This window comes from Somniosus microcephalus, chromosome 14 (assembly GCF_052327205.1).
Source record: "Somniosus microcephalus isolate GS21.2 chromosome 14, FLI_Smic_1.0, whole genome shotgun sequence".
NCBI lineage: Eukaryota > Metazoa > Chordata > Chondrichthyes > Squaliformes > Somniosidae > Somniosus > Somniosus microcephalus.
The window spans coordinates 5,577,674-5,592,250 of record NC_141000.1 but is presented as its reverse complement, the minus strand read 5'-3'; the positions used below and the strand labels follow the sequence as shown (position 1 = coordinate 5,592,250).

Genomic DNA, 14,577 nt, shown 5'->3' with positions numbered 1-14,577 from the left:
GATTCGAACCTACCTGCAACTCTGCATTACCTCCCAGGGATTCGCTCCTGGAGAACAGTGGAAGAAAGTTGAGGCCAGAAGCACGGGCGTCGACCACGAGCAACCGCCCAGTCATCCAGCAGAGATTGAGCATCGCAGGGGAGGCTGTTGAGAGCTGGGCTTGGTTCTCCAGTCACGGTGGTCCAGTGAAACGGGCTGGCAACAGGTACGGCGCAGACCCTTCCCGGACAGCGGCAGCTAGAGCCGACCGGTGGCACAGAAAAGGCCGAGCAGCGTCGACGGGAGAAGAGAGAGGGTAGAGCGCACAGGGCGCAGCCGGTGTTCAGGACTGAGCGGTGTCGACGGGAGAAGAGAGAGGGTAGAGTGCACAGGGCGCAGCCAGTGTTCAGGACTGAACGGCGTCGATGGGAGAAGAGAGGCGCGAAAGAAAACGCGCAGAGCGCAGCCGGTGTTCAAGGGACGAGCAGCGTCAGCGGGTAAGAAAGGGAAATGCGCAGAGCGCAGCCGGTGTTCAAGGGCCGAGCAGCCGCAGCGGAGAAGAAGGGAGAGCGCGGGAAACGCCATTTTGAGCCGCAGCGGAGAAGAAAGGAGAGCGCGGGAAAACACCATTTTAAGCCGCAGCGGAGAAGAAGGGAAGCGCGGGAAAACGCCATTTTGAGCCAGTCTAACCACATCCAGGGATGCCGAAGAGTGGCAGTATCACAGCGTTCGACAATGAAGTCAAAGATTAGACGACATATGTCGAACGCATAGAAGTGTACTGCAAGGCGAATGAAGTGCCAGGTGAGAGGAAAGCGCTGGTATTGTTGAATTCCATGGGTGCAAAAATGTATGGCTTACTGCGAAACCTAGTAACCCCAGAGAAGCCAGTGGACAAGGATTTTGGAAACATAGTGTCAACCCTACAGAACCACTTAAACCCCACACCGCTGCTGATAGCAGAAAGATTTAAGTTTCACAAAAGGAACCAGCATAAAGTTGAAAGTAATGCTAAGTATTTAACGGAACTGCGTAAGCTATCGAAACACTGCCAGTTTGGAGCGGGACTGGCAGATATCTTAAGGGACAAGTTTGTGTGTGGGCTTCAAAGTGAAGGAACCCAGAAACAGCTTTTATCTGAAAAGGACCTTACGCTGGAAAAGGCTTTCAGCATGGCAGTATCACATGAAGCAGCCGCACGGGGCGCTGCAGAGATACAATGGAGACCGCAAGAATATGGCACAAATGAAATGTCATACGGAACAGTGAAGTGTTATCGCTGCGGCAGAACAACACACGACCATAATGATTGCTGGTTTAAGGACAAAGTGTGCAGACAGTGTGGAAAAGTAGGACACATAGCAAGAGTCTGCAGGTCGGGAAAGAAAACCAGCAGCAAGAAATCTCCACAGGAGAAGTACAAGAAGGTACATAAGGTGACGGACAGTAGTTCAGACGAACAGAAAAGTGATACAGACTCCGGAAGCAAGGAGCTGGGTTGTCTGAAACTACATAAGGTGATCCAAACGGAGGATCAACAAACTATCTGGGTCACGCTCAAGATAGCTGGAGTCCAAGTGAAAATGAAATTGGACACAGGATCAGCCCTAACAGTCATAAACTGAAGGAACTATAAGCGGCTATTCTCACATATACCCTTGAGAGATACAGAGATTGTCTTGAAGACGTACACGGGGCAAAAAGTCTACCCCAAAGGAAAAATAAGGGTGAACGTTGTATATAACGGTAAGGATGGAGGACCACCACTACTAGGACGTGAATGGATCTGGAAGATACAGCTAGATTGGCATTCCATACAAGCACTGACTGTAGATGCCAAAAAGGATGACGACGCCACACCTGGCCGACTGTCAAAAATGCTAACTGACGCACAAGAAGTGTTCCAGGAGGGACTTGGAACACTAAAAGGCATAACAGTGACGATCAAAATAGAGGAAAATGCAAGCCCAAAGTTTTTTTTAAGGCCAGACCGGTGCCTTATGCGATCCGCCCAGCCGTCGAAGCAGAGCTGGAAGGTTTGGAACGTTCAGGAGTACTGTCCAAAGTGGACTGGAGCGAGTGGGCCACACCCATCGTTCCTGTAATGAAGAGGTCGTTGAGTAATACACCTGGGGAACCAAAGAAGGTCCGCATCTGTGGGGACTTTAAGGTGACAGTGAACCCAGTCCTTCACACGGTACAATATCCGCTTCCGCGGATTGAAGATATATTCGCCTCGCTATCTGGAGGGAAATGCTTCACTAAGATTGATCTGGCCCAGGCGTACCTGTAAATGGAGGTAGAAGAAGCCTCGAAACAGTACCTCACGATCAACACTCATAAAGGTCTCTACCAATACAACTGGCTGGTGTTCGGGGTAGCATCAGCTCCGGTTATTTGGCAAAGGGCAATGGATCAAGTCCTGCAAGGGATTCCAGGGACCCAGCGTTATTTGGACGACATCCTGGTCACGGGCGAAAATGACAGTGCTCACCTTGCCAACCTGGAGCAGGTGCTCACTAGATTGAAGGAATATGGGCTCCGAGCAAATCGCCACAAATGCGAGTTTTTCCAGAAGCAGATCTCGTATTGTGGCCACGTTATTGATGAAGAGGGGTTACATAAGTCCCCTGAAAAGATTGAGGCAGTAGTCAAGGCTCCAGCACCGGAAAATGTGTCACAACTGAGGTCGTTCCTCGGGCTGGTGAACTACTACCATAAGTTCTTGCCGAATTTGTCTACAGTACTACACCCACTGAACACCCTACTGCAAACGGGGGTACCATGGAAGTGGAATGACGAATGTAAACGAGCTTTCCAGAAGTGCAAAGAATTGATCACATCAAAAGAGGTGTTGGCTCATTTCAACCCAGCACTACCAATTCGGTTGGCGTGTGATGCATCACCCTATGGCATTGGAGCGGTGCTGTCGCACAAGTTCCCGGACGGCTCGGAGAGGCCGGTAGCCTTTGCGTCTCGGTCACTAACCTCAGCCGAGCGTAACTATGCCCAGATTGACAGGGAGGCCCTCAGCCTAGTGTGGGGAGTGAAAAAGTTCAACCACTATCTGCACGGGCAGAAGTTCACCTTGCTGACAGACCACCAACCACTTGTCTCCATCTTTAATCCAAAGAAGGGCGTGCCGGTGATGACTGTGCAACGGCTACAAAGATGGTCGCTTTTTCTAGGGGCGAACCAATATGAAATCGAGTATAAGGGCACGAAACAGCATGGAAACGCTGATGGGCCATCACGCCTGCCACTGCCTACTGCGGAGGAAGCACCAGCAGTGGACCCTGTCGAAATATTTCATTCGACTGTAATTGAACGCTTGCCAGTAACTAACGCTGATATAGAGAAGGAGACACGAAATGACCCGACACTGTCTCGGGTATATGACTTGACGGTGAAGGGATGGCCAACACATGGCGACTCACTGTTGCCAGCATTCTCATCCAGAAGAGAACAGCTGTCAGTGTGCCAGGGGACCTTGATGTGTGGATCCCGAGTGGTAATTCCACCCAAGTTAAGGGAGAGAGTGCTCAATGAGCTTTACGAAGGCCATCTGGGAGGGGTAAAAATGAAAAGCCTTGCTAGGGCTTATGTGTGGTGGCCGGGGATCGATCAGCAAATCGAGGACCTGACAAAGAGCTGCTCAGGATGCCAGAAGGTCCAAAATGCACCACCACATGCCCCTCTACACCTATGGGAGTGGCCCTCGTCTCCATGGCAACGGGTGCATATTGATTTTGCTGGTCCGTTCATGGACTCAATGGGCTGGATTTTGCTACGGGGGCGGGTTGGAGGTGGGAAACCCACATTCGGGCTTGTTGTCCCGCCTCCATGGAGATGTGGCCAACCCACTGGATTTTCCTCTGATTGACCTTGTTGAGCCCGCCCTGTGGGCTCAGCAGGCCAATTAAGGGCCACCTGGCAACAGGTGACGTCAGAGATTGACATTTCATCTGTCAAAAGCTTTTGGCAGATGAAATATCGGTGTTTAACAGCTGTTTGAAGCTGTCAAGCACTGAAAAACTGCTAATTCAGCCTCAGTCCTTTCTCAGGATAACTTTAAAATCATTTTGCTGTAGAAACAAAGAAGCTGATTTTTTTTTAAAAATCGGAGCTTCTGTGGTTCTTGCAGCCGACTCCCGACACTGGAATGCAGGACTCCTGTAAAGGTAAGTAAAAGTAAGTTAAACTTATTTAAACACTTGCAAAACACTTACCTTTGCACTCCTGCACCCCTCACTCACCTGAACACTGGGCATCTCGACCCCTCCAAGACCTCAGACCCACGTCCCGCCTCGAAAAATTTTTGTGGTTTGGAGCTGTCGGGAAGCCCACAAACCTGCAATAAAAATCGCGAATAGGCAAAAAACTACCTGTTAACAGGCAGTTTAATTGCCTTTAATCCCTTCCCGCCTCTGGGAGTCGGGTTCCAGCACTTGTCGGGAACCCGACTCCTATGAAATTGACATGGAGGCGGGTTGGAGGCGGGATGGGGTCGGGACCCCCAGATCTCCGATTTTTATCGCCCGCACGCCTCCAACCCGACTCCAGGGGCTTAGGAAAATCCAGCCCAATGTTTCTAATAGCCGTGGATGCACACTCGAAATGGCCTGAGGTGATCAAAATGTCATCCACCACCATGGAGAAAACTATTGCAGTCCTACGGACCATATTTGCCAGGAACGGCTTGCCAGAGCAGATTTGCTCTGATAACGGACCACAGTTTGTGTCCGAAGAGTTTCGAAGATTCATGAAAAGGAATGGGGTAAGGCATTACACATCCGCCCCGTATCATCCAGCCACAAATGGATTGGCTGAGAGGTTCGTACAAACCTTTAAGAAAGCAGTAAGGGCCATGTGCAATGACGACCTTCCACTGCAGCATAAGGTGGACAATTTCCTGTTAGCCTACAGAAATGTGACACATGCAGTCACCAACCAGACCCCGGCCATGATGTTCTTTAACCGAAGGTTAAGATCTCGTCTGGATTTCCTCAGACCAAATGTACGAAGAAATGTTGAGAATAAGCAATTCCAGCACATCAATGAGAAGCCGACAAGGAGCTTCAATGTAGGGCAACCAGTCTTGGCCCGCGGCTACCGAACAGAGAAATGGCAACCAGGAACGATATGCACACGGCAGGGGCCATTAATGTACACAGTGGATGTTGGGGAGAACATTGTGAGACGCCATGCCGACCAGATCCTAGAGTCACAGGAACGAGTCAACCCCATGTCTCGCGCACCTGGTGATGAACCCGACATCCAGGTAGCATCTACCCCAGAAACAGTAGCATCGGAAGCTGATGAACCAACTGACGACAGAGGGCCTCCGCACCAAGAACAAGACACTCAGGAAAGGCGCTATCCAGAAAGGATCAGGAAACCGCCCCAAAGACTGAATTTATAAATGGATGGACTATTTTCAGTTAATGTGCATGTTAAAAGTGTTAATTGTTAAATGAATGTTATGGTACTGTCAATCTAAAAGGGGAGGAATTGTAGTGTATGTACCTTTAAGGGGAGAACTACTTTTTACAGCTCCTATATACTGTAAGTACCGGCAGTGACCACACCTGTATATAAACCCTGAGTAGGGATCTGTACGTTTAGTTTTAGAGTAACCCTCATCCAGTAAATACCTGTTGATTGTTCCTGCAATCTCATGTCTAGTTATTGAAGGACACACAACATCAAAAATACACGGATCTAACAGGATATACTTGTCTCAGAGGAGTGCAACGAAGGTTCACTAGACTGATTCCTGGGATGAGGGGATTGTCCTATGAGGTGAGACTAAGTAGACTAGGCCTAGATTCCCTAGAGTTTAGAAGAATGAGAGATGATCTCATTGAAAAATCTAAAATTTTTAAGAGGCTTGACAGGGTAGATGCTGGGAGGAGTGGCTCAGGAGTCTAGAACCAGGGGTCAGAGTCTCAGAATAAGGGGTCCACCATTTAGGACTGAAATGTGGAGCAATGTCTTCACTCAGAGGGTGGTGAATCTTTGGAATTCTCCACCCCAGAGGGCTGTGGAGGCTCAGTCGTTGAGTCTATTCAAGACAGAGATCGATAGATTTTTGGATACTAAGGAAATCAAGGGGTATAGGGCTGGATGAGTGCAGCTCCAACAACAGTCAAGAAGCTCGACACCATCCAGGAGAAAGCAGCCCGCTTGACTGGCACCCCATCCACCACCTTAAACATTCACTCCCTCCACCACCAGCGTACCGTGGCTGCAGTGTGTACCATCTACAAGATGCACTGCAACAACTCGCCAAGGCTTCTTCAGCAACGCCTCCCAAACCCGCGACCTCTTCCACCTAGAAGGACAAGGGCAGCAGGTGCATGGGAACACCACCACCTCCAAGTTCCCCTCCAAGTCACACACCATCCTGACTTGGAAGTATATCGCCGATCCTTCATCATCGCTGGGTCAAAATCCTGGAACTCTCTCCCCAACAGCACTGTGGGAGTGCCTTCACCACACAGACTGCAGAGGTTCAAGGCGGCGTATCACCGCCACCTTCTCAAGGGCAACTAGGGATGGGCAATAAATGCCAGCAACGCCCACATCCCAGGAACAAATGGAAAAAAAAGTGGAGTTAATTTAGAGGATCAACCATGATCTCTTTGAATGGCGGAGCAGGCCCAAAGGGCTAAATGGCCGACTCCTGCTCCTATTTCTTATGTTCTTATGTTCTATGTACCCAAGTTGTGTCAGCCATGGCTCCCTGGGTAGCAACCTTACCTGAGTCAGAAGGTTGTGGCTTCAAGCCCCACTCCAGAGACTTGAGCACAAAAATCTAGGCTGACACTCCAGTGCAGTGCTGAGGGAGTGCTGCACTGTCGGCGGTGCCGTCTTTCAGATGAAACGGTAAACCAAGGCTCTCTCAGGTGGACGTAAACGATCCGATGCCAATTTTCAATGAAGAGCAGGGGAGTTGTCCTTGGTGTCCTGGCCAATAGTTGTCCCTCAACCAAACAAATTATCTGGTCATTTGTCTCATTACTGTTTGTGGGAGCTTGCTGTGCGCAAATTGGCTGACGCGTTTCCTACATTACAACAGTGACTACACTTCAAAAAGAACTTAATTGGCTATAAAGCACTTTGGAACGTCCTGAGACCGTGAAAGACGTTATAGAAATGCAAGTCTACAAGGTGGTGTTCTCATTTGGATTGTGTCAATGGCAGTATAACACCCAGCGAAAACATACGCCACAAATTTATGGTGTGTGGTAAACCACTGTTTGTATTCCTGTTTGTCCTGTTTGTATTCCACTGTGTACATGCCTGGACATGCCTCGGCTGACTCCTCCCACAGGTCCTAGTATAAAGGTGACTGCTCCCCAGCCCTTAGTATCATGGACCGGTCGACCACGCGAGGCAGACCTCCATTCTGTTGTTAATAAAAGCCTTTAGTTACTCTTCTAACTCTCAGTCTTTTATGAGTAATTGATAGCGCATCAATTTTATTAACAACATTTTTATAATGGAGAAGATCCTCACACCAGCATGCCTGGACTTAGATCATCGGGAGGCGGACTCATCCACCAAGTTTACTCACTGGCTTAAGTGTTTCGAAAAATTCCTGACCGCCTCCGAAGCAATCAAATCGGACGAGGACAAACTGGATGTCCTGACCTCCAAAGTGAACCACCGAGTGTACTCGGTCATCCAAGACGCGACCTCGTACGCGGACGCTATCAAGCTCCTCAAGGACCAGTACACGCGCCCAGTGAACGAAGTGTATGCCAGGCACCTCCTGGGGAGTCGTAAATAACAACCTGGGGAATCGACCGTGGAATACCTTCAGGCACTGTCTGTGCTTGGTCGGGCCTGTGGTTGTAAGGATGTAAAGGCCGCCGTGTACACAGAGGAACTTATCCGGGACGCTTTTGTAGCGGGCCACAGATCCAATTACACCCGACAGCGACTGTTGGAGCAGAGTAACCTCGACCTCAACAAGGCCTCTGAACTCGCACTATCGTTGGATGCAGCCTATCAGGGCATGGATGCCTACTCCTCTGCACCGTGGACGCCGCGGGGAATGACAGCCTGGGACACGGTAGGACCGCCTCATAGCGCCGTGCCACCCCAGCCACACCCCAACAACGGCCCAACTACCGCAGCAGTGTCCCAAGGCCAGACAGCAGTGCCCCAAGGCCAGAAATGCTACTTCTGTGGCCAGGCAAAACACCCCAGAGCGCGCTGCCCGGCGAAAAACGCGATCTGCTCGGGCTGCGGGAAGAAGGGACACTACGCTAGCGTCTGCAGGGCCAAAGCCACCCCGAACCCCAGCAGCGCCGCGTGTGGGCCATGCGGGCCGCCATCTTGGACCTCCCCGGCCATGTGCGAATCACCGGTACAGCAGCCATTTTGGACGCCTCCAGCCACATGGGGATCATGGACGCCGCCATCTTGGACGACAGCCGGGACGCAGCAGGCCCCCGACACCGCCTCATCTGATACCCGCAGCGACACACCGACCCCTACGCTGGCATCCGTTACACTGGACCAAGCGAGACCGCACCAACTGGCCAGTTCCACAATGGACATTAAGGTAAATGGTCACGATACAATCTGCCTTTTTGACTCTGGGAGCACGGAGAGCTTCATCCACCCCGACACGGTGCGGCGTTGCTCTCTCCCAGTCCTGCCTGCGCAACAGCGGATTTCTATGGCCTCCGAGTCCCAGTCGGCGGACATCGGCGGCTACTGCGTGGTGACACTCGTAGTAGACGGGACCGTGTACGATCATTTTAAACTTCTGGTCCTGCCTGACCTCTGCACTGCCGTCCTGCTGGGGTTAGATTTTCAGTGCCACCTTAAAAGTGTTACGATGGCGTACGGTGGACCCCTACCCCCACTCACAGTCCGCAGCCAGCAGCTTCCAAACTGCCCGCCGCGCACCAGGTGCAACCTCTCCACACTCAGAGTCACCCCCCCCCAACTGTTTGCTAACCTCACCCCCAACTGTAAGCCCATCGCCACAAAGAGCAGGCGATACAGTGCCGGGGACAGGGTTTTCATTAAAACCGAAGTGGAGCGGCTCCTGAAAGAAGGGATTATTGAGGGCAGCACCAGCCCCTGGCGAGCCCAGATTGTGGTCGTTAAGACCGGCGAGAAGCAGCGCCTGGTCATCGACTACAGCCAGACAATAAATCGCTACACCCTGCTGGACGCCTACCCACTCCCCCGTATAGCTGATATGGTCAACCAGATCGCGCAGTACCGCGTCTTCTCGACCATTGACCTGAAATCAGCGTACCACCAGCTCCCCATCCGCCCTGAGGACCGCCAGTACACTGCCTTTGAGGCAAACGGCCGCCTCTATCACTTCCTTAGGGTTCCCTTTGGCGTCACCAACGGGGTCTCCGTCTTCCAAAGGGAGATGGACCGGATGGTAGATCAAAATGCGTTGCAGGCCACTTTCCCATATCTGGACAATGTGACCATCTGCGGCCGTGACTTGCAGGACCATGACGCAAACCTCGAAAAATTCCTCCGCACCGCCCAACTCCTAAACCTGACATATAACAAGGAGAAGTGCATATTCCGCACAAACCGCCTCGCCATCCTTGGCTGTGTTGTGGAACACGGAGTCATCGGCCCCGACCCCGACCGGATGCGTCCCCTTATGGAACTTCCACTGCCCCACTGCCTCAAGGCCCTGAAGAGGTGCCTAGGGTTTTTCTCCTATTACGCCCAGTGGGTCCCCTACTATGCGGACAAGGCCCGTCCGCTGATCAAGTCCACCTCTTTTCCCTTGACGGCAGAGGCCCGCTTAGCCTTCCACCGTATCAAGGAGGACATTGCCAAAGCCACCATGCACGCAGTGGACGAATCCATCCCCTTCCAGGTGGAAAGCGACGCGTCTGACTTTGCCCTGGCCGCTACCCTCAATCAGGCGGGGAGACCCGTGGCCTTCTTTTCACGAACCCTCCAAGGCCCGGAGACCAGACACTCCGCTGTTGAGAAGGAGGCCCAGGCGATTGTGGAGGCTGTGCGTCATTGGAGGCACTACCTGGCCGGAAAACGATTTACCCTGCTCACTGACCAGCGTTCAGTTGCTTTTATGTTTAACAACAAGCAGAGGGGCAAAATCAAAAATGACAAGATCTTGAGGTGGAGAATCGAACTTTCCACCTACAACTACGAGATCTTGTACCGGCCCGGGAAGCTAAATGAACCCCCGGATGCGCTATCGCGTGGCACCTGCGCCAGCGCGCAGATCGATAGACTGCGGGCCCTCCACAATGACCTCTGCCACCCGGGGGTCACCAGGTTCTTCCACTTCATCAAGGCCCGCAACCTGCCTTACTCTATTGAGGAGGTCAGGACCATGACCAGGAACTGCCAAGTCTGCGCTGAGTGCAAACCGCACTTTTATAGACCAGACAGGGCCCACCTGATAAAAGCCACTCGCCCCTTCGAGCGCCTGAGCGTCGATTTTAAAGGGCCTCTCCCCTCCTCCGACCGCAATGTGTACTTCCTCAATATTATTGATGAGTACTCCCGTTTCCCATTCACCTTCCCCTGCCCGGACATGACCAGTGCCACGGTCATTAAATGTCTGAACAACCTCTTCACCCTGTTCGGCTTCCCCAGCTATATCCATAGCGACCGGGGCTCATCGTTTATGAGCGACGAACTCCGTCAGTACCTGCTAACTAGGGGTATTGCCACAAGCAGGACCACCAGTTACAACCCCCGGGGGAACGGACAGGTGGAAAGAGAAAATGCGACAGTTTGGAAGGCCGTCCTGCTAGCCTTAAAGTCTAGGGGCCTTCCAACCTCCCGCTGGCAGGATGTGCTCCCCGATGCGCTCCACTCTATTCGGTCACTGCTCTGCACTGCCACTAACGCCACCCCTCATGAGAAAATGTTTGTCTTCCCAAGGAAGTCCACATCGGGGACATCGCTACCGCCATGGCTGACGTCCCCAGGGCCGGTCCTACTGAGAAGACACGTGAGGACCCATAAAACGGACCCCCTGGTCGAGAGGGTCGACCTCCTCCACGCCAACCCCCAGTATCCTTACATCGCATACCCGGATGGGCGGGAGGACACAGTCTCCATAAGAGACCTTGCACCCTCGGGGGCCGCAGTAACCCACTACCCACTACCACCCCCCCCCACGATCCGATATCCAGCCCCAGCAGACGGCAGGCCTGGGCCCCGCGACCCGCTCGACATCTACGAGGACGACACGCCTGTGCCACAGCCTACGCTGGACTCGACGCCGGAAACTTCACTACCCCTGCCGTCGCCACGCAGATCACAGCGGCAGACAAGACCTCCGGAGAGACTCCAATACACTAACTTTTAATACACTTCACCCCGCCGGACTCAATTTTAAACAAGGGGTGAATGTGGTAAACCACTGTTTGTATTCCTGTTTGTCCTGTTTGTATTCCACTGTGTACATGCCTGGACATGCCTCGGCTGACTCCTCCCACAGGTCCTAGTATAAAGGTGACTGCTCCCCAGCCCTTAGTATCATGGACCGGTCGACCACGCGAGGCAGACCTCCATTCTGTTGTTAATAAAAGCCTTTAGTTACTCTTCTAACTCTCAGTCTTTTATGAGTAATTGATAGCGCATCATGGTGCATCAAATATAAATTGAATTCACACAGATAATTCATCCTCAGCCCATTCCTACTGGGTCAGTATAGGATTTTAGTTCAGATAATTGTAGTTACTAACAGTTACTTACTTCTGTCCTTTCCACGTTATTATTTTGGTGAATTGCATGTAATCTTTTTTACCAGTGTTGAATAAATATTCTCCATCATTTGTTCCATTCATCTGAAAATGTATTAAATACTGTTATAGAAAGTACCTTGTTTAGCTGAAGCTCATTATTTACATAGTTCCCCTGTGACCAAGGCAGCACACTTGTGCTGAATATACAAAATTGGAAAAGCAGTAACCCTGTACAAAGTAATAAATGCACCTATTTTTAAATGTTCTTGGAAGACAGTTGTTAGTGCCCATCCTTGGTTGCCCTGTGGACATTTAGCGTGCAAAATTAAGGCACATGGGATTGGGGACAAGGTATTGACTTGGATAGTGAACTGGTTGGCGGACAGAAAGCAAAGAATTGGAATAAACGGGTCATTTTCCAAGTGACAGGCAGTGACATCGGTCCTAGGACCCCAGCTGTTCACAATATATATTAATGATCTGGACGAGAGAATTGGATGCAATATCTCCAAATTTGCAGACGACACAAAGCTGGGTGGGAGGGTATGCTGTGAGGAGGATGTCGTGAAACTCCAGTACGATTTGGACAGGTTGGGTGATTGGGCAGAAATATGGCAAATGCACTATAATGTGGATAAATGTGAGGTTATCCACTTTGGTGGCAAAAACAGGAAGGCAGATTATTATTTGAATGGCAATAGATTGGGAGAAGGGGAAGTGCAGAGAGACCTGGGTGTTCTTGTGCACCAGTCGCTGAAGGTAAGCATGCAGGTGCAGTAGACGGTTAAGAAGGCAAATGGTACGTTGGCCTTCGTAACGAGAGGGTTTGAGTACAGGAACAAGGATGTCTTGCTACAGTTGTACAGGGCCTTGGTGAGACTGCACCTTGAGTATTGTGTGCAGTTTTGGTCGCCTTACCTGAGGAAGGACGTTCTTGCCATGGAAGGAGTGCAGCGAAGATTCACCAGGCTTGTAGTGTATGTAACCGCCTACCTTTAAGAGACTATTGTATGTAACCGTTCACCTTTAAGAGAACTATTTTAGGTGTGGCACTACTTGTTTGGCTTCTGTATACGGTAATACCGACGGTGACCACACCGGTATATAAGTGCTGTGGCATGATTTATAGGGCAGATTCGCCCTGACCTTCGAATAGTAAAGTCCTGTTGTAGGTTACTCCTGAAGTCTGTGTCGTAATTAACTGCACAACCCACAGACTTTACAGTGGCGACGAGTCCGATCGTACCCTGCGGCAACAATATTTTCAAAGCAACGAAAGAGCGTCGAAAAGAGGCAACCGCCCTCGTCATTCGGCTGGGAGAAAACTCAAGGCTGCAGCAATAGAAAGGAGGAAGACTTTAGCGACAAAAACTTCCATCAGCAACAGGCACTGACTGTCCCTTCTGCCACGGTGACTGTGAGTAAGGGAAAGTGAAAAGAATAGCCGGAGGATAAGGGCTGGACACTCGACCACGGTCGAGGGAGAAAAGGAGCCGGACAAAAAGTCGGGTCCAACGGCGTCGTGAGAGACCGCGACCGGCGGGGAAAGCCGGGCGGTGACCGAAGCCACGAAGCGCTGCGACCGGGAGCGTAGGCGCGGGAAGAGAGAAACTCAGCCGCAGCCGGGGAGAGAAGCACCGGACTGCGAGAGGGCTGGGAGGCGCGATTGGGGTCCGAGCGAGCGGGAGAGGCAGAGCCGACCAAGAGAACTGTGCGAGAGCCAGTCCAGCGGCTGAACTGTCCTCCGTCAACGGGGCGTACCCAGCGCCGGTAGAGCCGAGCGAGCGGGAGAGAGACAGAGCCGAGCAAGGGGAACTGTGCGAGAGCCAGCCCAGCGGCTGAACCTGTTCGCCGTCAACGGGGTACCCAGAGCCGGTCGCCCTGCCATAAAATAAAAAAAAGGGAAAGCCTTGAAGCCGACGCGCAGGCTGTGAACCTGAAAGCCAGCAGCCGTCGCCCGTGGGGAAAGTGTACCCCTCCCGCCAGGGAAGAAACGCGGGAAGCCGCCATTAGGGGGGGAAGAAGACAGAAGCGGGAAACCGCCATTGAAGTGGGCGGGGAGAGAAGATAAGAGCGGGAAACCGCCATTTTCGCGGGAAAACCGCCATCTTAGAAAAAAAAAGAAATAATAATTTAAAGAAATACTTGTGTTGTTCCCAAAGAGAGGAAGATGCCTAAGCGTGGTAACATCAACGATTTTAATTCGGAGATAGAAGACTGGGCCACGTACGTGGAACGCATTGAGATCTATTGTGAGGCCAACAAAATAAAAGAAGACGACAAAGCTATAACCTTGCTAAACTCGATGGGCGCAAAGACATACGGGCTCTTGAAGCATCTACTATCACCAGCTAAACCGGCGGATCAGACTTTCGATGAGATAGTGGCTGTTCTGAAGGATCACTTGAACCCCACACCGTTGATGTTGGCTGAACGATTCAAATTCTATGCGAGAACGCAACGGAAAGACGAAAGCAACGCGGAATACTTGGTCGAACTGCGTAGACTAGCGAAATACTGCCAGTTTGAAGGGAATCTGACAGAGGCATTGCGAGACAAGTTCGTATGCGGACTGTCCAAGGAAGGGACGCAAAAGCGATTACTCGAAGAGAACGACCTTACACTTGACAGGGCTGTCCTTATAGCAGCATCGCACGAAGCCGCAGCGAAAGGAACTGCGGAAATGCAGCGGCACTCGGTGTGGACCAAATTACCTCGAGTATAACAAAATGCTATCGCTGTGGGAAGACAACACACGATCAGAACCAATGCTGGTTTAAGAACCAGGAATGTAGGAAATGTGGCAAACTGGGTCACATCGCTAAGGTATGCCGGTCAGGGAAGAAGACCAACAACCAAAGGAAGCCATCACAGG

At 51.4% G+C, this 14,577-nt stretch overlaps 1 protein-coding gene across 2 annotated transcripts in view; it reads right to left on the bottom strand.

The window, feature by feature from the left end:
* The window catches only part of LOC147107295 (lysosome membrane protein 2-like), a 92,911-nt gene that overhangs the window by 42,509 nt on the left and 35,825 nt on the right, over positions 1-14,577 (bottom strand). For both annotated transcript variants that reach the window (XM_086006178.1, XM_086006177.1), the window contains exon 5: positions 11,713-11,804. In XM_086006178.1, the coding sequence (XP_085862304.1) occupies positions 11,713-11,804 (92 nt within the window). The remainder of the gene's footprint in view (positions 1-11,712; positions 11,805-14,577) is intronic.